The sequence below is a fragment of the Elgaria multicarinata genome, chromosome 10 (assembly GCF_023053635.1).
Source record: "Elgaria multicarinata webbii isolate HBS135686 ecotype San Diego chromosome 10, rElgMul1.1.pri, whole genome shotgun sequence".
In the NCBI taxonomy this organism is placed as follows: domain Eukaryota; kingdom Metazoa; phylum Chordata; class Lepidosauria; order Squamata; family Anguidae; genus Elgaria; species Elgaria multicarinata.
Genome location: NC_086180.1, coordinates 63,153,666 through 63,175,941, shown reverse-complemented (window position 1 = coordinate 63,175,941; position 22,276 = coordinate 63,153,666). Strand labels below are relative to the sequence as shown.

At 40.9% G+C, this 22,276-nt stretch overlaps 1 protein-coding gene across 7 annotated transcripts in view; it reads right to left on the bottom strand.

Moving 5' to 3' along the window:
- The window catches only part of FAT1 (FAT atypical cadherin 1), a 141,238-nt gene that overhangs the window by 26,645 nt on the left and 92,317 nt on the right, over window positions 1-22,276 (bottom strand). For all 7 annotated transcript variants that reach the window (XM_063135745.1, XM_063135747.1, XM_063135752.1 and 4 more), the window contains 10 exons: window positions 15,966-20,033; window positions 14,815-15,011; window positions 13,989-14,142; window positions 12,223-12,456; window positions 10,508-10,897; window positions 9,321-9,535; window positions 8,720-8,857; window positions 6,903-7,046; window positions 4,783-4,980; window positions 413-1,214 (listed from right to left, as the gene is read on the bottom strand). In XM_063135745.1, the coding sequence (XP_062991815.1) occupies window positions 413-1,214; window positions 4,783-4,980; window positions 6,903-7,046; window positions 8,720-8,857; window positions 9,321-9,535; window positions 10,508-10,897; window positions 12,223-12,456; window positions 13,989-14,142; window positions 14,815-15,011; window positions 15,966-20,033 (6,540 nt within the window). The remainder of the gene's footprint in view (window positions 1-412; window positions 1,215-4,782; window positions 4,981-6,902; window positions 7,047-8,719; window positions 8,858-9,320; window positions 9,536-10,507; window positions 10,898-12,222; window positions 12,457-13,988; window positions 14,143-14,814; window positions 15,012-15,965; window positions 20,034-22,276) is intronic.

The following is a 22,276-nucleotide window of genomic DNA, read 5'->3' as shown; positions in this document are numbered from 1 at the left end:
GCGAGGCGGGCGGGCGCCACCGGCTTCTTGCAGCTGCTGGTTCTGTGCAACAGAGGAGGAGCAGCAGTGCCAGCCGGGAAGACGGAGGCGACGCTCGGGAGGTGAGTTGCTGGACCGGGGTGTGGGTGGGACGTGCAGCTGCGCCTCCCGAACGACCACCTCCCGCTCCCTGCAAGAAGTGGTGGCAGCTGGTAAAGCCTCCGGGCCCTTGCACGTGCTCCCCGGTTGGCCCCCACCCACATCTCTTCCCTTACCTGCCTGCAATCCGCTCCCCATGCATGGCAGAATATTCTTCCCCCATATAAACATCTCTAAAATGGGGTGCGCCTTAGAATCGATGGCGTCTTAGAATTGAAGAAATAGTATTAAACCCCTCACATCATTTCCATCCTGCCATGCATGTTTTCTTTACCTTGACAGAGACAAACGGCAGTTCTTTGGTGATGTGGAGTGACAAAACTCAGCCGGGCAGTGCTGTGGGTTGACATGATATTTTCATCCACAGTCACTTTTTCTTCACAAAATTTCCAAGGGCAATCTAGGCCCAAACAGAGCTTGTGGAAAGCGTTAAGTATCCGGACGCCCGAAATCTCTTCCAGGTCAGCCACAGAGGAGTTTATCTTGTGGATCAGAGCTCTGGTTGAATGCTGGGGACTAGCAGACTTTTCAACAAACAGCAGCACATCAAGGTTTGATGGAGGATCGGTTGGCTGCAAGCTAATAATCTGTATGTCGTTTCTTCTCACTCCCAAGAACGTTCTTAAAGCTCTTTGGAAATTACGCCAATAGTCGCCAATGAATTCCTCTGGAGCAAGGTTGGCAAAGCGGATAGCTATGCTGTGGTTCAGCAATTCCTGTGTGATTTGTCTGATATGTACTGTGATGACAGCTGCGGTAGTAAATTTTCCATCTGTCACAGTAACATTCAGGAGGTACTGCCCTACGTCTAGCCTTTTGTGAGCGATCAGCTTGCCACCTGCACTAGAGACAGAGAACAGGGATTCCATCTTGGGATCCAGACTGTATGTTAAAGTGTCATAAACATCTTGGTCAGTTGCATGCACTTTTCCAATGACGCCACCAGAATATTCTTCCCCAAAGGTTGTGATGAAGATTTCTAAGGGCAGAATTGCTGGAGGATGGATGCTTTCCTCGATAACTCTAATGTCAACGTAAGTCAAAGACGACAACTGAGGTCTTCCATTATCAGCCACCTAGTGGGAAACGGTAAATAAACAATGAATTTCTGCTCAATTTCATCAGCTGTTAACTAGAAGCATTATATGTTGAGATAATTGTTAAAGAGGTGAAGGTCTTGTGCATCAGCATGTATCTTGGCATAAGGATTACCAGTGAATAGCAAAGAACCGTCATTTTAAAATAGTGCAATTTGGTTTCAACTTCATTTATTTATTTATTTCATTTTTATACTGCCCAATAGCTGAAGCTCTCTGGGCAGTTCACAAAAACTTCTGGACTGCACCCAAGAACCATTGAGAATGTGTGGACTATTGCAAAATTTCTAAGAAGTGTGCTCTATGGCAGGGTGTGGAGAAGGTAGATATTTAAAGTTATCCTCACACAAAGGAGTGAGCACAGGGTTTGCAGGCGAGGAAGAGCGGCTGTCCCGTGCACTGGGGTGTCTGCACCTGCTCGGTCCCTCCAATTTTTGCTTTTTGTTTTACCTTCTTTCCCCGCAGAGGCATCCATTCGGCTTGTGCCTGTGCACCAAGGTGCCTGTGCCGCCTCAGACCCTCCATTTTTTTCCTAACCCTTTTTTCCAGAGGAAGTGTGAAGGCGCCATTTGGCTCATGCCCACACTACCTTGTGTCCCAGGTGTTGTTTTTTTACCTTTTTTCCCCAGCTTCTCCCCACGCCAGAGGAGCATGGAGGTGGGCCAGTGGCCATTCAGCTTGTTGGCCCTCTCCCTCCCCTGTCTGAGCAGATGGTGACCAATCAGGGTTCACCATCTGCAACCTTCTTCTCACTGGCCTTCCTTCTTCTCACATCAATCCGTTGGTTTCCGTTCACCACTCTGCTGCTAAGATCATCTTCTTGGCTCGCCGCTCTGACCATGTTACTCCACTTCTGAAATCTCTTCATTGGCTTCCAATTCACTTCAGAATCCAATATAAACTTCTCCTGTTGACCTACAAAGCTTTTCACTGTCTAGCTCCTTCCTATCTTTCCTCTCTCATCTCACACTATTGCCCCGCTCGTGCTCTTCGCTCCTCTGATGCCATGTTTCTCACCTGCCCAAGGGTCTCTACTTCCCTTGCTCGGCTTCGTCCATTTTCTTTGGCTGCCCCTTACGCCTGGAACGCTGTTCCAGAACATTTGAGAACTACAAGTTCAATCACAGCTTTTAAAGCTCAGCTAAAAACCTTTCTTTTTCCTAAAGCTTTTAAAACTTGATTTTGCTCTGACTTTATACTGTTAGTTTTACCCTACCCTGTGCCTGTTTGGTGCATTCTCTTCCCCTCCTTATTGTTTTATTATGATTTTATTAGAATGTAAGCCTATGCGGCAGGGTCTTCCTATTTACTGTTTTACTCTGTACAGCACCATGTACATTGATGGTGCTAAATAAATAAATAAATAAATAAATAATAATAATAATAATAATAATAATAATAATCTGTCCAGACACACCTCTGAAGCAGCTCCAGAGCAAGGAGACAGACAGCAGATGCTGTCATTGCCATGCTCCAAGAGAAAAAAGTTGGGGTAAGTCCCCGACTTTTTAAATTCAGAGCTTCAAGGGAAAAGCCCTGGGATGGCTCCACAATGACTGCTGTGTCATATAAATGACCAAGCGCCACTGCGGATCCACCCCGGGGCTTTCCCCTCATCAAGATGGCCTCCAAGCTTAGGGTGACCATATGAAAAGGAGAAGAGGGCTGCTGTATCTTTAACAGCTGCATAGAAAAGGGAATTTCAGCAAGTGTCATTTGTATATATGGAGAACTTGGTGAAATTCCCTCTTCATCACAACAGTTAAAGCTGCAGGAGCTATACTAGAGTGACCAGATTTAAAAGAGGGCAGGGCACCTGCAGCTTTAACGGTTGTGATGAAGAGGGAATTTCATCAGGTTCTCCATATATACAAATGACTGCTGCTCAAATTCCCTTTCCAATACAACTGTTAAAGATACAGGAGCCCTGTCCTCCTTTTCATATGGTCACCCACCCAAGCTGGTTAAGGATAGTAACAAATGGAGAAGTCTCCTCCAGTGCAAATTAGGCTGCTGAAATTAGGAATGCTGGGACGGGGCAGGGAGAAACCAGGAATGAATTTGTGGGTGAAAGCTCAGTTCTGACATTGAAAAGAAATCCCAGGGCTGAACAAGTGCTCAGAAGTACTGTGGTCATTAGTTTGAAGTACGTCTGGCTCTTTAGCCACTCTTTTTTCATTTGGGTCCACAGTTGGTGGAACTTAAGGTTTTTGCAAAAAGAATCCCAACCAAAGTAGATCCTGTAAGCCTGAAATCTGCCCATCCCTGGTCTATGTATGGTACAGAGCAAGGCAAGCATTCAAGGGACTTCCCATCGTCACAGCTGAAAACAGAAGAGATCCATTTGCGTATGTGGAATTGGCAATGGCCTGCAGCTGGTGGTCATTCCAAGGTCTCAGTTGTATGCCTGGAATACCCTCTATTTACTAGAGTTTCTGTATTCATTGTAATGGAAGCCTCCAATCAGTGTACACATTTCCCTTGTTGGTGCAGCTTCTCCAACCATTAAAATGAGAGCTTGTATGTGAGTCCCTGTATGTGTAACTGAGCCTATGTTGACAGAACAGAGCAACTGCCCCTTCAAGACAGTTTTAATATCGCATTACGATCATTACAGTTATTTTAGAAGGATGGGATAAAATTGTATTAACAAACTACTACGTAAAAGGTATGTCCTTTTTGAATCAGGAGTACAATTCCAGAATAAAATTAGATTTTGGAATCCATTTTTTGCACTCAAAACTAGTTTCTGGGCACCCAGTAATTCAGAATGTTCTGGACTGCAACAGAAAATATCAACAATGCAGTAGTCAATTTCAAACAGCAGATGGCACTTAAACACTTTCCCCCTTTCAAAATTCAAATAAAGCTATATATTTTTAGGACTCAATGAGTCATACATTAAACTATTCAACAAATGAAATTCTTGATATGCTTACAAGATATCAAATTACAATTTTCTAAAAATGTTACTAAACACTCCCGCGAAATCTGAAGTCATCTGTTTTGGGGTCAGGTAGGAATTTCCTCCACACCCTTTAAGTTTAGCTTAAACTGGGTGAAGAGCATGGGCTCTATTTTGGTGCTTCTGACTCTTCATACTTGAGACTTAAGAACCGGTTCCCATAAATAAGAGTCGGTCCACTTGTTAAAACAGCTACTTGTGTCTATCCAATTCAAGTTTGGAGCGATCTTCAATTTTCCAGTTCACAGAACAGGAGCTGGGATGTGAGTGCACTGCTCCAATGATACATTGTGCACATGAGCAGATATTTGTGCAGGTGATCTGCTCACTGATCATGGGAAGCAACTCTTAGGTAATGGATTGTATCATCCCTTGGTCTAGAGTGTTGGGGCATGGTAGGTTTCAATATAAACACCATGAAGGCTCTCCAGATTAGAAAAAGTGATTTATGCACTCCAGACTAAATCACCATTTGGAATATATATAGCAGCACTCACAGATGTCATTAAATATCTACATCCACCACTAAAATCAGCAAAGGGATTCCAATATATTTCAAGTATATATTACAGCAATTTATACCTTAATATGAAGCAAATAATGATCCTTCACTTTGCGTTTTAGTTGAGCAGCAGTTGCAAGAACTCCTTGTTGGTTAATCTCAAAAGCGTTATCTTCATTTCCACTCACAAGGGTGAAAAGGAACGGTGGCCCATTGTGAGAAGAATCCTTGTCTGTTACCATCAGCTGCTGGATGTTAAACCCAATAGGCTTGTTTTCCTATTTAGAGGGAAGAAGTTGCAGAAACAGATAACATAAAAGAATACGCTTTGTTCTGAAATATTACAACTCTTCTCTTCTGTGATTTTCTTCAGACTGTCTAGGCCAACCTATCTTACAGTTTTCAACTAATCTCGCTGGCATATTTTATTTATTTATTTATTACATTTCTATACCGCCCAATAGCCGGAGCTCTCTGGGTAGTTCACAAAAATTAATGAGTTATATGCAATGACCAACGTAAACTCCCTAATGCTTTTTTTAAACACACACACACGCTTTATAAATGCTAGCAAAGAAATGAAGTTCTGACTACTGATGATACGGGAACCAGTTTGTCGGGCAATATGAAAATTAAAAATAAATAAATACCCTACTGCAATTAAGCAAAATTTTGATGAAAATTGCTGTTGTCTTCAAAAAGAATTTAGGTTTCCTATGCACAGACAGTGGGTCCCATCTCTCTCCCCCAACACACATGACATACCACCTAGCCTAGTTATATGCTGAATGCTAATTATGGCCTAGTTATGTGCTGAACCCTGGAGAAACAGAGGAAACTAGTTCGCTAGCTTCAAAAAGACTTCTAGTTCCCTCTGTTTTGCTTTGCTTTGTGATTTCTCTGAAATGGCCACTGCTGAGGTCGTCTGCAGGATTAGATGGGACAATGAGATGACCTATTAGGACAGTCCTTATGTACAAAACGACCGACAACCAAAAGATCCAGGACTACTTCCTGCCTGTGATATAACCTCCTTGTGAAGTAAATCTTTTAATCTCTCTTGTCAATCCGCTAAAGAAGCACAAAGCTTACTGTCTCCCAGTCTTTGTCTGGCTGATACATTTGTGTTGTAACCCTATCATGTCCAACTCTGTGTCACACAACTGTCACCTCTACTACTTCTCCTGAATTTTGCTATAGTGAAATTAAATATTCAAATATTACACATACTAACTCACAATGGATAACAATCTTATAGAATTCAATATTCTGATAATAAGCGTATAAACCGTCTCCATAAAAAGTTATAATACCAAAGTAAACTACCAAAGTAAACAAGCATCCAAAAGAGGAATTTCTATTGCAAATCAAGGCAAAGAAGAATTACTCTTCATATCTTAAACTAAACTGCTTCTATGTTCAGAGCATTACATTATTATAAGGGGAAGGGCGAACTTTGACAGATGCGATTCAAGTCTTCCTGCCTTCTTCTTTCCTGTCCTACCATTTGTGTGTCTGTAAAACTCATATTTGTATTTAAAATGGCACATTTGCCAACATCTGCTACTTTAACTCAATCAACATCACAACTTCTCACTTTTCCAACTGTTTGACTTTGAGTAGTGTAAATTCCAAGACTCCTCATCATTTCAAATCCAGCCTTCAGATGACACTGTACAAACCTAGCTCTTGACATGGCAGCTTACACTTAGGAGTATTTATAGGACTTTTAACAACTTAATCTGTGCGCACATATTTTGACTGTGGTACAAGAAGGCCTTGCTAACAGATCACTGGTTTTACCACTGTTGATGACTTGCTAGCCACTGATTTTCAGTGAATCACTATTACTGTATCAGTGAGCTGCTGTTCCTAATGCACAGGGTCTGATAAATTTACTCACCCTTTTTCTATAGGCGAGTGTCCTTACCCCATGTGGTGACTTCAGGAACAGCACAAGGAGTGCTCAATCCTAAACTTTCAGGGAGAGTGCAACCCCTTCCAGAACAGGATGAATCTCAATTTCCAAGCCGGACTGTCTACTGACTAACAGTACCTCTGCATTATTCTGATTTAATCCCAGTTTGTTCACCCTAGTCCGGCCCATTATTGAACCCAATTGAAATTGTGGTGGCAGTTCACCAGTGCTACAAAAAGCAAACAGCAGATATCAAATGCTACAGGGAAATATGTAAATTACCTGGATGATAATACTATAATTCCCTTTTGAGAATACTGGTGGGTTGTCATTTACATCAGATACATCAATATTGACTGTAGTTACATTGATTCTAGGTGGATTCCCATTGTCTGATGCTTGAACTGTCAGAGTGTAACCTGAGACCTTAAGAGTAAAACACACACATATATTAAGAGAAAAAGGCAGTATATGCATATATTTAAAATAAGAATATAAAAAGGACTAGAGCCCACAAATTCTGGAGCTGTTGTATTAAGGTATGTTGTGTTGGAGACTTCGACATGCGCACAAGACAGCATCTTGGACTTATTCCCACACATTTGAGACACACACACACTGCTCAGGCTTGACCACCTGCTTATTAAAACATCAACTATGCACCTTAGACAACACTCTACAACCTTAACTCTGCTGTTCTTCCACGAGGTAACATCTCAGATTGGCTCAGTTCAGACTTCATGAACCTGATTCTCTAAACCAGGTCAGGAACATGCTGCAATCTTGCATACTCCTTCCTCCCTTATCATGAAAAGTTTTCTCTCTTTGCCCTGATGTCCAAATTGGCAAAACTATAGCTAGCTCTTTGCCTCGAAGCCATGACCTGAAGTAGGTTTGCAAACAACGGTTTGGTGGAAAGGTGCTAACCCTGATTTGCTAATTCAGACATCACAAGGTATGGTCAGAGAAAGCCAGAAGTGGAGGAGAGAACCTCTATGCAAGGGAAAACATGCCTCTGAGCTGACAAACCATGGTTTGGAGGATTGGATTTATGATATCTGAACCAAGCCGTAGCTTTTCCCATCAATACCTCATCTTTCACTACAATCTTCTACAGAAAGTGCCTTGTCCTCATACATATTTTTGTTCCATGCAATTATAAAAGCACCAAATTCACAATCACTAGTGCTTAATTGCTATTGGTATTATCAACTCCAATATGGGATAGAGATGTATGAGAAATTTGTTCAGTTTGCTTTTGATCATCATTTCCCCAGTTTGCACCTTATGGATTGAATATGGACTTGGATACAATTGGCCAATGTGTTTTGTGGACGCCCCTCCATGCATGTGATTTGTGGACCACTACCCCAATGCATTTGACAGCAAATGTACATTTCAAAAATGTGCACAAATACACCTTAATAACAGGACAAGAATGAGCACACTTAAAAAATGCACACACTTCAAAATGAGTACATTTCAAAATGTACACAAATATGCATTAATCATGGGAGAAGAATGAGTACATTTCAAAAATGCACACAACTGATGCATACATTTAGAAAAATATGCATGGAAAAATATGCATGGATTGTCATGCGAAAAGAAAAAACAACAAAGCTCGCAATCGTATATGGACTTCAGTTGAAACAAGCTTCGAGATGGAATTTGGAAAACTTTGGTGAGCTTGAATTTTGCTGATTTGCATATCCCTAATAAGGGATTATGCCCACAAGCAGTATAACTGATTTACATTGATCGTAATCTCTCCATTTGGAAAAAAGAAAAAGGGAAAAAAGAGAATGAAATGGAAGTGCTAAAATCTAGTGCACCTATGGAAGAAGAGCTTCCAAGACAGATGGCATGATTTCCAGGTAGGCTTGGATCCTGCCCCTCCACCTTCTCTATTGAAGAACTTGCTAAAGGGGCTGGGACTGCACCAGCAAAAACCAGATCTTTCCCTCCCACTGGCACACTCAGGTCTCTCTCCCTTTTGTTAAGCTTATTCGTATGAAAACCTCATTGAAACAAATGGAAATCACACAGCAATATGGCCTGAAAGATTATCCCCTCCATCTGAAAAGGTAGGTGCTTACCATCTCTCTGTCAAGAGGTTTAGCCACTTTAACTTCACCCAAGGTAGGGTCAATTGTGAAAGGGTTCCCTTGGTTGCCATCTATAATTGAGTAGCGAATGTGGTTGTTTGAAGGCCCATCAGCATCCGCTGCCATAACCTAGAGGACATCCAGTTTTCATTAAAACCAGGTTCATGAAGACACCGCAGTACTTTCAATAAGATCAGCTTCTCAGAGCAAGAATTCTCATGTTCCTGAGCACATGATTGTCAGTTAAATTAAATGGACTTCCATCTACCTCAATATGCATTCATAATGCAGAATCGATTGCACAACTGGCACTAACATTTTTGGACTTTCCACTGCTTTTATAACCTCACTTTTAAATAATAGTTCAAAAGCTGTGGCAATTATAGAAGAACCCAATTCATCCTTACTGCAACCCAATCCCTGACAACTCCAGGTAGGGCTAGGAAAGACTCCTGCCTGAAACCCTGGAGAGATGCTGCCAGCCAGATCCATAGTCTGACTCAGTAAAAGGCAGCTTCCTATGTTCATACCCTTCAAAAATATAAAAGCCATATGAGAATATGGCAGTGGAAGAGAGAATCAATATACATACCAAGATAACGGATTGTTCAACTTCAGCATCTTCACTGATTACTGCTGTGTAAGTGTCTTGGCTGAATATTGGACTGTTGTCATTGATATCTGTGACATTTATATTCACTGTTACAACATCACTCAGTGAAGGTGTTCCTCCATCTGTGGCTTCCACTGTCAGATAATACTCAGGGGAGCTCTCATAATCAAGACCGCCAATAATAAAAATAGCACCTAGAAGAAAAACAACATGCTAAATACTTCTCGATCATGGCAAATACATTGATAGTTGGAACTTTCAAAAAGTACTCATTGAGTTATATCAGGGTCAGCAACCGCCTCTGTTTTAAATCCCACCTCCCTTTCACCCCAAAATTCCACTCTTCCACAGGGGAATTAAAAAAAGAAAGAAAAGGACTTTCCATTGAAAAGCAAATATCCACTGGAGGGGTGTATGTGTGTGTGAAATTTCGGGGTGAAAACAGGTAGGGGACAAAAGTTACCCTCTAACTTCCTGGAGCATGACAGTTCCAATCAAACATGGGGCCATGTGTGCATGCACTGAAGCAAACACACCTATCATGCATAGCTTCAGTATGTGTGATTAGAAGAACATTTACTTTGGTCCTCAAGCCAGAAAATACCCACAACTACCTGCATTTTCCCTTCCAGGTGCTGTCCCTGGAAGGTCAGATATAATCTGACCTTTATTTCAGAATGAAACGGATATCCACCATCACGTTCATTGTCCTCTACTCATGGAGGGCAACTCTGTGAAGAGGAGAGCCTCCTGTATCCATTGAGGCTCTCAATGCAATTCAGAATGTGGAATGAGATGATGGAGGGGGTGGGGCTAATTCTCTCTCCTTGTATGTTTAGTATTCTCAGAGATAGTCTGCCTGTATAAGGCTCTAAACCAGTATTCCCCAACCAAAAGCCCTCCAGATGTGTTGGACTACAACTCCAAACATACCCCACCAAGCATGATTTTAGAGATTCCTTCTTCACAGACCTTCCCTATGACACCTTAGCCTGCTTATTGTGCTTGGATTTATAAAGATCAAGTGTGGTCCCAGCCCAGCCAGGGAAATATGGCGAACAGGGAGTGGTGGCAACTATTACAAACTGTGAAGATTGCAGGTATAATACACGTGGGTTACTAAATCTGTTTATTTTTCCCACTCATTAGCAGATATATATGATTACCTGTTTTTGAATCAATACTGAATTTTCCATGTTCATTCCCACTGATTATGGAATAGGTGATTTCTGCATTGGCTTCAATGTCCCGGCTAGCAGCATAGACCTGAAGAACCTCCATTCCAATCACTGTATCTTCCGACACGGTTGCACTGTACTCTTTGTACTCAAAGACAGGTGGATTGTCATTTATATCCAGAACAGAAACCACAAGAGTACCAGTAGAAGAGAGTCTCCTAGGGGAACCTTCATCTTCAGCTTTCAAAGTCAGAGAATACACAGCCTGTAATTCCCGATCTAAAGGCTTTTCCAATCGAACAATCCCGGAGAATTCATCAATAGAAAACTGTCCATCCACAGAATTTACCAGTGAATAGTGAATCTTCCGATTTAATCCTACAATTAAAACCAAAACAAGACAAAGTTCTTAATAGTACTCTCTTAATAGTAATGTATTTCTTCAGCAACAACAATTTCCTCAGTAAGTCTGAACAGCTATGCATACAAACCATATAGATGGAAATATATAATGAATATTGAATCATTTATTTATTTATTTATTTATTTATTTATATATTTTCATTTATATCCCGCCATTTTAACTCCAAGGAACCCAAGGCGGCGTACATAAGTGTTTTCCTCCTCTCCATTTTATCCTCACAACAACAACCCTGAGGTAGGTTGGGCTGAGAGTCTGTGACTGGCCCAAAGTCACCCAGTGGGTTTCCATGGCTGAGTGGAGCCTAGGACCTGGATCTCCTGGCTCCCAGTCCAACACTGTAGCCACCACACCACACTGGCTCTCATATATATATCTACAGTAATACAAACATCTGCACAAAGGTTTGGTCATAGAGACTTCTACACACCATCTGATGAGTGCCCAGGCTACTGCTTCATAAGAACGCATGTACACGACAAGTCTAGATATCACATACCATCACCCAGGATCACAGGGCTAGTTTGGGTGGCTATTTGCCATCAGGGCCTCTTAAGGAGATGACCCTGTGCCCAGTAATAGCTACCAGCATTCACAAATACTCATCAACTCATTAGCAGAAAATGTGACTTTTTCACCTGGCGAGTAAGAATCCCTAGAGCGTGGGTGGTCAAAAGGTGACTTGCAGGTTGCATGTGACCTTTGCGGTTCCGCTGAGCTAAGCAGCAGTGCCCCAACGCCACCAATGGCAGCTGTAGCATTATGGAACTCTAAAGGGATCAAATTTAGCTTCAAGAAAAGCTAAATTTGCCTCTTTTCTCACACAGCAGTGGTTTGTCGCAAAGATGTTTTCTTCTGTGTCCTGTGGGGGCGGTGGTGAGGGAAGTGAAAATAGATCCTGGACCTCCTGCCAGGTTGCCTTCCCCTTCCCCTGCCCTTGGGGATAGAAGATTCTGTATTGTGATATGTACAGCCTGATCTCATATAGAATTAGACATACCTAAGGCCACTAATTTCTATGGGCTTCGGAGCACCAAATTCTGTATAGGATCAGGCTGTTAGCACAGCAGTCAGAAGCTGTTTGCAGAGTTAGCACTGGGATGTTCAGTTGGGAGTGAGGGAGGTTGTGTCCTGCTACATCTGTATCTGCATTTCCAAGTCAGAGAATGAATCTTGAAAGAAGCTAAGAACTACGAAATATAACAAGCAAACTATTTCATATTTAGTTATGAATGACTTCAGTGTTGACACTGTATAATAAATGCTGCTCAATAAGTCATACCTGCATCTGCATCTGTAGCTTGTACTCTTGTCAACAGAGTTTTCAGCTCGGTGTTTTCAAATACTGTGATAGAGTATGGATCAGTTGTAAACTCTGGGGTGTTATCATTCACATCATCTATATTCAGAATAATATTGGCCTGGCAAAATCTTCCTCCTCCATCTGAAGCCCTGACCATAAGAGTATATACAGACTTCTGCTCACGGTCAAGTGTTGCTAATGTTTTCAGCTCACCTATAAATGAAATGACAAAAGCGAAGCATAGAAAGGGCTTTAGCTAGAACTGAGCATCCCACAAAAGATCTGTAATTCATTTAAAAACTAAACAGGGAGTTTCCTTTTTGTCTTAAGCAAACATGAACAGCAGTCTTTGGAAAAAAACATTCCTCCCAACTCCCAGAGGCATAATTCCACAGTGATTGTTGATATTTAAAGATGGCCCCACAAAACTAAGCTCAGGTTGGGTAAAATGTCAGCAACTGCTTTTTCAAGCCCTTAAAGGATGTGCACATGATTGTGTTACAGCTACAAGTCATGAAACTGGTTTAGAAAAATAGGGCAGCTTTTCAGACTTCCCACAAAAGATCTAGGTGGGCTACTCTTGGAGATACCAGCAATTCTTATATAGATTTAGAAACTCACTTTACTGAACTCTGTGACATCCGACAATACAGTAACAGTCAAATGTATGGATGCAGTTGGTTCTTAGGCACCAATTTCTTGCTACACAAGTGCCCAGTGTACACATTAAGACTGTGAGTAACAATCATCTATACCTAACATTTTACCTTGTCATTCTGGAAATGAGCAGGATTTCTATAATTGGGCGTGAGGCAGTGAGATGCAGTGGTTGGAGCTTCGGGAAGTCATGATTCAAATCCCTATTTGTGATCAATCTAATGCCACTTTAAGCTCTTGGGAAAGGCCAGGACACAAATGTATCAAATGAATAATGAAAAAAATATACGGAATGTCTATCAAACCCATGCAGTATTAATCATGGAATCAAAACAATTCCAAACACGATCCACTAAAACAAAACGAACAGTCAGAACCATAAGTATAAAATAGCCCTTGTTAATATAATTAAAGATGCAAACCTAAATACACTCATTACGCCCACTGAACACTGTGGGACTTATTTCTAAGCAAATATGCTTAAGATTGAATTCTGTTAACCCGCCTGCCAAACAAACTTCTAAAGCCAAAAGTGCGCAAACGAGTGGACAATGCTGTCAAATAATATTTTGATTTACTTTTAAAAAAATAATCTTTTAGCTCTATGCAACATGCTTCATTACTCAAACATTCAAGAGAAATAATGGAAGGCGGAACAATCCTGAATAAGGCTGAGGAGGGGTGGAGCGGCAGAACACTCACTGTCTTCCAAGCCGTGCCAGTTTGCACTGGCCATGGCAGGTGTGTATGGGGAGAGCATTTGCCAGATTTTTCCCATCCGGTGGATCTGCACATTCACAATCAGGTCTGGCACAGTTGACAAGTCTGGGTTGGGCCTGTCTGAGGAAATGGAGCAGCTTTGGATCTAGTGGTTTCAAAGCTAGCTCCTCTCTGCCGTTGAACAGGAAACACCCTGATTTGGGGCTTTTTGCCAGTTGTTGCCACTGGAAGAACCACCAGTGGCAGCTGTGGAAGCATCCAGTACTGTAGCGCTCCTCTCTGCTGACGGATGCCAGCAGAGAGCCAACAACACACAGTCCTAACCCCCTCTACCCATTAACACTGGACAGTTATCTTTTGAATATTACCTGTCTCTGGACCGAGTGTAAAGTCTTCTGCTCCAGAACCATGTAGCGTATAAGTTATTTCTGCATTGGAACGAATATCTGCATCTGTGGCTGAGACTTGCATGATGAGTTTGCCAGGTGGGGAATCTTCTAGAACAGCCTCACTGTACAATGCCTAAAAGCGTTTAAAGATAAGATTTGGTGGAGTCAGGGGAGCATTAAGCAATTGCACAGGAAAGTGAGATATGGACTAAGGAGAGATGTAATGATTAAAATCAAATGTTTAAAGATTTTGTAATGTGGGACATAAAGAATGAAAATATAAGACACTTACAATTTCCAAAAGAGTTATCACTTTAGTGTATCTTTGTTTGGTGTGGTTTTGTGTGTGTGTGTATGTGTGTGAATGTGCATTCCTGTGTATGTGAAAATATGGTTGTGGTGGCTTGCCAGCAATAGCCCTACTCAGTGCTGGCATGTGGCTTCTGATATCTCAGCCTGGGGTCAATTTGGTCCATAAGCCAAAAACGGATCCCAAACCTTGTTTCATGTATCTCATTATTTGAAGTTTGTCATGGTTCTTCTGAATCATCAAAGTAATGGATGTCAGGTAATAGCTAGTTGCCAGAAGCTTGCTGCTGTGTACTCATGTAAGTTCCATATGAGGTGACCGGGCCAGGAAGCTTTTGTAAATTAGAATGCAGTTGCATTTACTTTCTTTCTTTTAGATGGTCCACATTTCACAAATAACTGACATATGTATGCATTGGCAAATAGGTTACTAAAAACATTTATAGGCTAAAACCTCTAGAAAGTTTTAATGTGCATTAAAAATCCATGCTAGTACCTTTTCACATACAGGACTATTGTCATTGGAATCAAGGACTTTAACCTCCACCACAGCTTTTGTTGCAAACATCCCATCAGTAGCTGTGATATTTAGAAGATAATTATCCTTTACTTCTCTGTCCAGAGGCTTTCTGACATAAACTTTCCATTCATTCTGTATATTTTCCACAGCAAATTGTCCCAGTAGATCACCTCCTAAACAATTATTAATAAAAAAAGTCATTCAACTGAAAGAGGCAAAATAGGATTAGATGGTACAGCAAGGATTGCATTCTGGAACTGCAATGTTTGCATACAGAAAGCAAAATCCACATCCAATGCTCTCAATCTGATATGTCTGGTGTGTAGGGGGTGAGAGTGTTATTTGCATCTGCTAGTACACAATCTGCTGCTATAAAAGAGCCATATCAGCACTGGGCCCTTGAAACGTTCCTCCCTCTCCCATTACTAGCAATTTTGTATGCAAACAAAATCAGGTCTGCAAAATACGTAATGGACACAACAAATAAATGGAGACACCGTTTTGAATTTGTATTGAATACTTCCAGGGAAACTTTTTGATATGGGATTCATGTAATATTTGGGCTGAACATTTGTACAACTGTGCCACAGAAATGGTAAATAATATAGGTTGGGCATACTCGATAAATGGGGAAGAGAACAATTTGCTGTTCTTCAAGCTACATGATGCTGCCAGTGAAAATGACGGCACTACAGAGTTCTTATCATCACCCCCCACCGCTGCTCTCATAATTTGCAGTGAAGGTTTGAACCTCCCACCCCGCCCCGATGTCAACACAACTAGGAGCAACCAGTTATATGAGTAAGGATGGGGAAATCCCACAGCATGATGGCATCCCAACATGAAGCAAAACTCCCTCTGGGGGCTGCCATTTTCAGCAGCCGCTGCTCCTTGTTTCATCTAACATTTAGTTCCAATGCTAAAACTGGGTTTCCTAAGCCCTGGTACATAAATTTGTCATTTCTTACCCATATACCATGAAGAACAATAAATTTGTCTGTGGTACTTAACAGCGAGCCTCATAAATAAGTGGGCAAGGGATAATATAAAATTAAACTTGTAGAAATGATTTGTTATCTAAAAGTTTCTAAGACCAAATAAATTTGGCAGAAATTCTAAATGCTTACCTGTAATAAAATAGTTGACTTGTCTGTTAGCAAGTTCTGAATCAGCATCGGTGGTGCTTAAAATAGCAACTACTCCTCCCGTTGGGTCATCTTCACTGACTGTTCCTTTATAAATCTCTGCAGTGAAACGTGGAGGGTTGTCATTCACATCAGTTACAGAAACTTCAACAACTGCAGTAGAGGATAATTGTGTTTTTTCAGCACGGTCAGATGCCACCACAGTAATACTGTATTTGTCCTGCTTTTCATGGTCAAGCTCTTTTAGAGTGGTAATCCAGCCCGTTTCCACGTTTATGGCAAAAGACTCAATGATATCAGTATCTTGTGTTGGCTCTAGCCTGTAAGTGACCTGTCCATTGTTTCCTGAATCCTGGTCAATAGCTTTTACTTGTATGACTTTTGTTCCAGCTGGCATGTTTTCCACAACATATGCTTCATATGGATTGGACTCCAAGATTGGTTGATTGTCATTTGCATCTTTTATTTGAATGCTTATGTCCACTGAAGAAACAACTTTGTAATCTTCATTCATATAATGCGCTAGCACTGAAAACTGGTACCACTTCGTTGTCTCATGATCTAGGCTCTTCTCAAGTTTCAGCCTTCCATTCTGCTTGTCGATCACAAAATAGTCATCTCTATTACTTTCAGGAGTATTCCCTTTAACAAGAGTATATAGCAAGGTCTGACTGTGCTCTGCTCGTATAGTATCAATCTCAGTTCCAATAGGAGTATCTTCAGAAAGAGTGAAAGAATAGAATGGTTCTGAAAATTTTGGAAGACGTACTTCAGGGGAAAGTATTCTAACAGAGAGAGGAACACTAGATTCCTTTTGTGGGGTTCCACCATCCAGTGCTCTAACAAAGAAAGTGAGAAATTCATTTTCTAAGCCAATTAAACTTTCTTTTGTAGTTATTACACCAGTTAAGTGATCAATTTCTAAATTCTCCTGAACGTTTTCAGAATCTGCTTCAATTGTGTAAGTGATGTCTGCATTGGTGCCCTCATCAGCATCGGAAGCTAAAACTTTAATGACAGATGTACCTCTTGGAACATTTGATCCAATATTTGCTTCATATTCGGTTGCACGGAATAAAGGGGTATTATCATTAACATCAGTAAGTATGACGTTGACGCTGCAGAAAGCCACTTTCCCCCCAGAATCCTTGGCCATTAACCTAATGAAGATTACTTTTTCAGCTTGGGTTTCACGATCAAGCTTTTCTGAGGTAAATATTTGCCCCCTCTCATTAGTGTAAAACCGATCTTTTGCAAAATCGTTCACAATATGGTATGTGATAGCTCCATAGCTGCCAGTATCTTTGTCAATTGCCTGAACTTCAGTCACCAGGGTATGCAACGGAGCATTCTCAGCTAGTTCCACCTCATATTCATTTTGACTGAAAATGGGGCTATGCAAATTGGCTCCAATTACACGTATAAGAACCTGGGCTGAACTTCTGAAGACCCCATCAGAAACAGATATATTAAGATGGTAAATGGGTTTCAGAGTCTGTTTATGTAGGTTTGAAAGGGTAATGACCCCAGTTTTGCTGTTGATTATGAAATTCATGTGATCATTGCCTGTTAATATGGAATATTCCAGCTTGTCTGCATCTGAAGTGTCTGCATCTGAGGCCTTTACACAAGTTACAAAGTGCCCACGGGGAGCCAGTTCACTGATGTTAGCTTCATAAAGCAGCTGGTTAAATACTGGTGGGTTATCATTCAGGTCTGTTATATCAACAGTTACAATAATGTCACTGCTCAGTGGAGGCATTCCACTGTCTATTGCTCTTACTAGCAATGTGTGTTGCTGAGTCTGTTCATAATCCAAACTCCTTGCTGTCAGAATGAGCCCAGTGCTACTATCGATATGAAAATAATCATGGCTCTGGCTGTTGTTTTGTACCAAGAGATAAGAAATCCCTCTGTTTGTTCCAGAATCAGCATCTGTAGCCCTGACATGTACAACAGATGTTCCAATTATAGATGCCTCAGAAAGGGTGGCAGCATAAAATTGCTCCGTAAAGAGAGGAGGATTATCGTTGATATCTTCAACTATTATGTCAACAAATACTTCAGCATGGGCTCCAGTCAAAGAATCCGTTGCACGTATGCTCAGTTTGTAGGCAGGGTGGGACTCAAAATCGAGAGGGGCAAAAGTATTGATAACTCCTGTATTAAAGTTGATTGTAAACTGACTGTAAGGGTCTCCATCTGTAATACTATAAAAAACTTTGAGCCCTTCTGGGCTATGTGCTTGCACATGCACAACAGGACTATGGATCTGGATGTTTTCCGGTATCTCTGCACTGTAGAAAGCTTTTTCAAATACTGGCATGGCTTTATTTGCAACAGTGATTGGGACCATCACTTCAGCAGAAAAGCTTGGCTCTCCTTTGTCTTTTGCTATCACAGTAAGAAGGTATTCTTTATTTAGTGTGTCTGGGTCAAACTGTTTCTTGAGTGAGATTTCGCCAGTGTTGTCTATTTGGAAGTGGTCATAGTGTTCTTTGAGGTAATACTGCACTTCTCCATTTCTACCAATATCTTTATCTACAGCAGTGACACGCCGTATAACATGGCCAACTTCAGTGTCTATTTTAACAGTTGCATAATATGGAAGACTCACAAAAACAGGGGCATTGTCGTTTACATCTTCTACGGTAACCTTTACTACAACATGTGCTATTACTGATGGCTTATGCTCCACTGTCACTTCCACAACGATATCAAAAGACTCCTGCAGCTCACGATCAAATGGTATTCCAGTGGTTGAGAGGACTCCTGAAGTGTGGCTAATTTTAAATCTATTGTCTGGGTTTAGAATATGATAAAACAAAGGCTCATTTATTTGACTCCCTATAGGAGTGATAATAGCTATTGTTTTTGCCTCGGTGGAATTCTCTTGGACTCCAGCACTGTAGGAACTGTGTGTGAACTTTAACTGACTTGCCTTGCTCTCTTTCACATTAATTTTTACTGATGTGGTGGTGGAAAATCTGCCATCAGATGCTCTGACTGTCAATTCATATCTGCTTCTTAACTGAGTTGTGTTTTGTACAGTTATCTGCCCGCTCTTAGAATCGACTGAAAATTTTTCTCCAATATTGCCTTCAGTGATGGAATACATGACTTGAGAAAAGGCTTCAGAATCTGCATCTGTAGCATTTACTGTGACAACGTTCACTCCTTTATAGGTTGGCACCAGAACAGTTGCTTCATACAGATCTTTAGAGAACACAGGAGGGCAATCATTTATGTCAATTATATAAACGGTAACATTGGCTGCATATTCTGCGAATAAGTGTGGCATTCCCATGTCATACACTTGCACCGAAAAGTGAAATGCATTTGTCTCTTCGTAGTCCAAGGTCATTACTGTACGGATGGCTCCTGTACTGGAATCGATGGCAAAATATTTGTGGACAGATGGCTCAACAATCTGATAGACAAGCAAAGCATTTGATTCTTTGTCAGCGTCTGTAGCTCGTATCACTAATGGGACATTCCTGTCTGTTAGAACCACACTGTTAATTGAAGCCGATTCAGTGATGAGCCCGGTGTATTCTGCCTGCATAAAAGTTGGTGCATTATCATTCTCGTCTTGAAGGTGCACCAATACTGTAGTGTTTGTGGACTGGCCAGCCATGTTGGTACCCTGAACAGTTAGACTGTAAAAAGGCAGTGTTTCAAAATCAAGTGTCTTCTGAGAGGTAATGACACCGGAATTTGGGTTGATAGTGAAGACCTCACCTATATTACCATCTTTTATCTCGTAAACTACAGATGACTGGCTGTATGCAATAACCATTCCAATGAAACTGCCAATGCTGCTGCCTTCACTGATTTCTGTGGAGTATTCTCTCATTGTGAATTTTGGCGATGCATTATCAGAGACCGTGACTGAAATGTGCACAGATGTTACTTCGCTCATTGGAGGGCTCCCTTTATCTGTCGCCTTCACCATCAGAGTGTACTCGCCCTGATTGTTGCGGTCTAATTCTTTTGCGATGGTAATACTGCCCAAGACAGGATGTATATTAAAAGCATTTCCAATATTCCCTGTTTTTAAAAAAAGAAAAACAGAAAGACAAGAAATTATTAATAAGGGGGGAAATGAAAGCACAGATGTTAACAGCCACACCAACAGAAGATTATTTTTGTTTAGAAAACCTGACATATTGTATACCAAATGATTAGACAAAACACAAAGGTTCTTTAAATTCAACGCATTTTCACTCAAATAGAGAAAACCCAGAAAAGTTGTATCAGCCTTGCATTAAAACTCTCATCTAGCAGCCACGGGCAATAAGGAATTGCATTCATGTGAATGCATGGAACTGTATACAGGCAAGTGAATGGGCTGATGGAGGAGAGTTGGAGTGGTCCTTCCCTCTACCGTGACCAGAAAAGAAACCAAAAGGGCTATGTGAAGAAGGAAATGCCTGCACAGAAATGCAGCAAAAGACAGATTTCTCTGACTATGGGCTCATCTACACCAAGCAGGATATTCCACTATGAAAGTGGTATGAAAGCGGTATATAAAAGGCAGGAGCCACACTACTGCTTTATAGTGATATTGAAGTGCACTGCAGGATCTACACTACTGCCTTATCGTGGTAATGAAGTGCACTGGCAACTGTTGGGGCCCACTGACACATCTACACCAAGCAGATATAATACTATGAAAGCAGTATATAGTATGTGTCCATGGGTCCCAACAGTTGTCAGTGCACAGTTTTTGGGAAGATGCGGAGGCTATTCACTTTTGTGGGCTTATTTACAAGACTGAGTTGTAAGCGTATCGAGCATGTGGAACTACAATCAAGTGTACTTTCAGTTCCTGAAAAGCATTGGTTTGAATGAGTCTCAATTGAATCTTAATTAATAGTTTATGAAAATGCCCTTTTATAGCATTGTTTCCAAATTAGAGCTACTTCACTGAGCTAGTTAAAACATTCTCTCTTCCAAATGACTTCTAATTAAAATGTAAAGAGATTAGGTTCTGTATTAAAAATTTCTCTTTGAGAAATGCCCACTACACTTTGACTGCTTAACAAAAGCAGCCACAGACAAGCCTTTCAAAACAAAGGAGACAGTACATTGGGGTTTTACACTTTACAGGACTACAACAAATTAAGACAACACATTAATAGGAACTGTATTTCCTAAGAATTTAACTAAAGAGCACAGCAAAATAACTAAACTGCTATTACTAAAACGTTACCTCATCATAAAGCAATTTTATTAAAAATATTTTAATTATGTATGTTGGTAGGCAGTTGATATGATCTTTTTTTTCTTACTGAAGGTCGTAAAACAGAGTGCCATTCTTAGACTCTCCCATTACTAATCCTATAAACCATTACAGGAATTTAAGGAATGTTCATTTCATATGCTTAGAACTTTTGCCCTAATGCTTTAGCCATATAGTAGTTGAGAATACTAGAAAAACAATGATGGGAAAGTTTTAACATTTCCTCCCACAAAGTTCTTTGGATAAAGGAGGAAGAGAAGAATGTAAGAGACAGAGACAGAGAGAAAATGTGTGTGTGTGTGTGTGTGTGTGTGTGTGTGTGTGTGAGAACATGTGTAGGAAAATTCTTCATAGCAACAGCATGACTTTTATTATGTGCTAGCTTGCTAGGAATATGTGACACTAATTCTTTGTGAGTTCCACTGTTCGCCAGTTTGTTTCTAGTCTAAATTCACGCTTGTAGTCCTAACCTTTAAAGCAGAGGTGGGCAACGTCTGGCCTTCCAGATGTTTTGGCCTACAAGTTGCCCACCCTGCTATAAAGGCCTATAGACCTTGGGTTTGGGATCCCTTAGAGAGTTCCTTCTCCAATGCATTTTTCCCCATTCAGCAGAACAGAGGTTGCTCAAGGTGCTACCAGTGTCTAAAGTGAAGCTATATACCACTAGAAATAAGTATTTTTCAGTGGAGGTGCCTCAACTGTGGAACTGCTTTCTCAGACAAGCCCACCAGACACATTCCATTATGGCCTTTTGGAATCTAGTGCAGATACATTTGCTGAACTCTGTGCAATTTCATTTAGTATATTCCAGACATGGTGAAATAAATGTGGCATTTTTTGGTAATGTTTCTAGATTACACCACTGACAAAGGATGCATTCTGAAATGTTCCAAATTTATAATGGGAACAATAAACTTGTATCAGTGTATATATCAGCAGTGATTGGCCACAATAAAACAGGTACACTTAAGCCTATTGAAATTAATGGTCTTAAGTATGGTTAACTTGATGTTGGACTGTAGTGGAGCTTTTGTTTTGCCTCGACCAA